The sequence below is a fragment of the Rhinopithecus bieti genome, unplaced genomic scaffold (assembly GCF_001698545.2).
Source record: "Rhinopithecus bieti isolate Rb0 unplaced genomic scaffold, ASM169854v2 scaffold_6908, whole genome shotgun sequence".
Lineage (NCBI taxonomy): Eukaryota > Metazoa > Chordata > Mammalia > Primates > Cercopithecidae > Rhinopithecus > Rhinopithecus bieti.
In genome coordinates this window covers 836,528-840,748 of record NW_016805193.1, presented here as the reverse complement: position 1 = coordinate 840,748, position 4,221 = coordinate 836,528, and the positions used below count along the sequence as shown (strand labels likewise).

General features: G+C 55.9%; 1 protein-coding gene across 1 annotated transcript in view; it reads right to left on the bottom strand.

Moving 5' to 3' along the window:
* Positions 1 to 4,221, bottom strand: part of LOC108529387 (calcium/calmodulin-dependent protein kinase type II subunit beta-like) — a 69,685-nt gene that overhangs the window by 23,828 nt on the left and 41,636 nt on the right. The window contains exons 5-6 of the mRNA XM_017871690.1: positions 3,700 to 3,765; positions 148 to 168 (exon numbers count right to left, since the gene is read on the bottom strand). Coding sequence (XP_017727179.1) covers positions 148 to 168; positions 3,700 to 3,765 — 87 coding nt within the window. The remainder of the gene's footprint in view (positions 1 to 147; positions 169 to 3,699; positions 3,766 to 4,221) is intronic.

Here is a 4,221-nt window from a genome sequence, read left to right as displayed (position 1 = left end):
AAAAAAAAAAAAAAAAAAAGGTTCTAAATGTTTTGAACTTTGCTTTCCCTGTTTGAAGAAGACATGGGCACCCTTTAGTTCCCCCATAAACTCCAAAATAAGACCCTGCTTCCTCCTAAGATGAATTTCCAGCTTTGTTGGTTAGAAATGAGTTCAGAAAAGCAATGACTGTTCTCTTTCTTCTTGTTCCTTAGATGGGGCACATTCAGAAATCTGTCAGCTGCTCCGCGGCAGTAGCTCCTGGCCCTTGGCAGGTACCAGGCAGGGCATTAGTACACTTGCCCTGGCTGCGTCTGTGTGGTTCAGAAAGCACCTCCCTGCCCAGGTCTGGCCAGGAGGCCTCGGCCCATCCTCTCCCATGCCTGTCCTTCTCTACCTCTGTCTCAGCACAACCCTGACTGTTCAGACGTGGGGCTCCGCCCGGGGATAAGTTAAGCCCCCTCCTTTGCTCCAGTCCTGCCCCCAGTCTGTGGCAATGCCTGTGGAGTAGGGGCCCACGAGAACCTCTGTCAGACTCTCCACCAAGATCCACTGCTTGAAGGCTGAAGTTCATCCACAGAGAGCAAAGCCGCTGCGGCCCCAGGCAGGCACGAGGCTCACCCAGAAAGAAAGGAGCCCAAGGCTGCTGAAGCCTGAGGAGGGGCCCCATGCCGAGGCTGTTGCACTAGCGGGGCCAACCCAGGAGGGGTTCTCCAGGAGACTCCTTCCCTCTCCATGTCCCCTCTCCCGCTCAGCCTCCAAAATCACTGCCCAGATCCTGGCACCCTCTATAGGACACAGGCCGTGCACCCCCTCGCTCCCCACAGTCTGGCTACGGAATGCCCTCCATTTGAGCTCCAAACCCTCAGCGGAGGCAGTGGAGTTTCTAAGAGAACATCTCTTCTGGCTGGTTCCAAGGGACCCCATACACCAGGGGTGCCCTCTGCATCGGGTGTCCTGTGAGAGGAGGTGGGGAGACCTGGGTCAGAGCAGGGAACACTACAGTTTGCTCTGGCAATGGTTCCTGGGACCTGAACAGCCCAAGCATTTCCTGAGGACCCTAGAAATCCCTCACTTCTCCCTTCCCGAGCCTACCCTGAGGCTGCTCCAGACCTCGCCAGGCCAGTTCTGCGGTCCCCCGGCCCACAGCAGAAAATCTGGGGTTCAAGCAGGTGGGACTCCTGCTGCCAGGTCAGGCACCCCAGGGCCCGCCACAGGGAGGGGCTGTGGGTGTGTGTGTGGGGTGCTGTGTGGCCATCAGAGACTCAGACTGAGGAGGGAGATGCCGAGCAAGCCCGTGCCTGTGGATTGGGCAGAGGGACTGGCGCTCCGGAGGGAACTGGCCTGGTGTGATGAGGAAGTCACAGGTGACCCCTTCGTCCCCATGGCTGGGGCTGCCCCATTCCGGCCTCCACCTGGGACGGCAAGGGGTGCAGCATTCTGGGCAGCCTGACTCTCAAGCTGCCTGCCCCCAGAGCGGGGGACAACAGGCTGTGCCTCCTTCCCCAAACCTGATGAACACAACAACGCCTGAACCACACAGCGGGGCCAAAAGGGATCCACGGGAACAGAGGGGCTCTGGGTGGTGCAGGACATCGCTAAGGAGGCAGAGGGAGCATAGGAGACGGTGGGGTGCAGGGGGGCAGGGGAGAGGGCTGGAGGTGGCAGGTGAGGAGGAGGGTGGGAGTGAGGAGCCTGTGATGGGGCATGGGCAGGGGGTGGGGGTCGGGGAGGGTGGGGCTGTGGTCTAAGGTACTCCTGAGCCCTAGCTGTGGGGTCTGATCTGCTGATGGGAGGCTCTCAGAGGCCACATGCCCCCACCCTTGCCCAGCATCTGCCCACCCCTCAGGGCACTCCACCCACCCTAGGATCCCACCTGCCCCGGCAGGTGTCTAGATGGGCCACCAGGGACCCTCGAGTCTACCTGGCCAGCAGGCAGGCAGCAGCACGCTCTGTGACATATCTCACCCCAGAAGCTCAGAGCAGGGGCACAGGGCTCCGTTCCACTTTCTACTTTTCTTCTAAGTAGAATATAAAGGAAAACCTCGTCTTCCTCCGCTCCAAGGGCACAGGCCTCTCCAGGCTGTTCTGCAAACTACAAAGTTCCTCCTCAAGGATCCTTAGAAAAGAAGCCAGTGCCCCGAACCCCACAGAAGTCTGGGGCCAAGAGACTCGCCAGTTCTGTCCCTCTCTCTGCCCGGCTCTAGGGGAGGCCCAGTGGCAGCAGAACTGCTCACACTGCCCATCAGGGACGCGGGCCATGTCACCATGGGCAGTTTCCTATTGGTGCAGAGGCAAGTCACATCAAACTACTCCTGCTACTTTAAAAAAAATTCATTTTTCTGGATCAGAAGAGTAATACATACTCATTTTAAAAAGAGTTTTTTTTTTTTTTTTTTTTTTTTTGAGACAGAGTTTTGCTCTCGTTGTCCACCCAGGCTGGAGTGCAGTGGCGCAATCTCAGCTCACCACAAACTCCGTCTCCTGGGTTCAAGCGATTCTCCTGCCTCAGCCTCCCGAGTAGCTGGGATTACAGGCATGCGCCAGCACGCCCGGCTAATTTTGTATTTTTAAGGGTTTCTCCATGTTGGTCAGGTTGGTCTCGAACTCCCGACCTCAGGTGATCCGCCCACCTTGGCCTCCCAAAGTGCTGGAATTACAGGCGTGAGCCACCGGCCTGGACTAAAAAGAGTTTTTAAATAGACAAAGAAGATACAAATTTAAAATCATCCACAATTTCACCACCTAGCGAGGTCCTCCGTTAGCCTTATTTATGTATTTATTTTTTGAAGACAGGGTCTTGCTCTGTCACCCAGGCTGGAGTGCAGTGGCACGATCTCGGCTCACTGCAACTTTGAACTCCTGGGTTCAAATTATCCTCCTACCTCAGCTTCCCAAGTAGCTGATGTGCATGTGTGCCACCATGCCTGGCTAATTTCTTTTAAGTTTTTGGTAGAGAGGGGGTCTCATTATACTGCCCAGGCTAGTCTCAAACTCCTGGTCTCAAGCAATCCTCCTGTCTTGGCCTCCCAAAATGTTAGGATTACAGGTGTGGGCTACCATGCCTGGCCTCAGGTTTTTTGTTTGTTTGTTTTTAATACACATCTCTGTGGCAGAGCAGGGTGGCCAGAGCCCAGTGGGCAGGGAGTAATGCTGTTAGCTGTCCCTGAGGTGAGATGCACTATTACGAGAGACATCCTTGTCAGGTGTCAGGGTGGCATCTGGCCTGGGCCACAGCAGGCTACCAGTGGCCTATGCTTCCAGGGACTGGCCCTGTCACCTCCCCAGCTGACATCTGCCATCCCTCAATCTGGTCTCCAGCAGCCAGGCCACCAACAGCCATCTCTGAGACCATCTGTCCCTCTTCATTCCCCCAGGGGAGGGCTGGCCTTGTGGGAAGGGCTGCCTGAGGGTCCACAGGAAGCCCCGCCTGGATGGAGCCCAAGTTCCTCCATTCCATCCCCACAGTGGGAGGCCCACAGACCCAGGGCCAAGCCCTCTGAACAGGGCCTTGGGCGTGGAGGGGAGGTGGCCTCTTGGCTCTGCACTGAGGTTACAAGTTTCCTTTGGCTTCATGCCCATCGCCCTGGGGTGTGGGTGAGCAAGGATGCTCAGGACCAGAAGTGGGTTAGAAAGAGCAGCAGGAGAGGGTGAAGGAGGGATGGTAAGGGTATAAGGGAAGAGGAAGGTGTAAGGACAGCATGAGGGCTCTGCACCCACCTGGCATCAGCCTCGCTGTAGTATTCTCTCGCCACAATGTCTTCAAAGAGCTCCCCACCAGTGACCCTATGGGAGAAGCATGAAGGGGTCACAGATTCTGGAGACCCCTGTCACACTGTCACCTCCATTACTACCACCACCACCATCACTGCTATCATCGCCATCACTCCCATCATCACTAATGTCACCATCACCAGCATCATCACGATCATCATTACCACCACCAACTACCATCATCACCAACCACCATCACCATCACTACCACCATCACCACCAACCAACATCACCATCACTATCACCATCACCACCAACCATCACCATCACCACCAACCAACATCACCACCACCACCACTATCACCATCACCACCACCATCACCATCACCACCACCATCACCAACACCATCACCATCATCACCATTACCACCACCATCATCACCACCACCATCACCACCACCATCACCATCACCACCACCATCACCACCACCACTATCACCATCACCATCATTACCATCACCATCACCA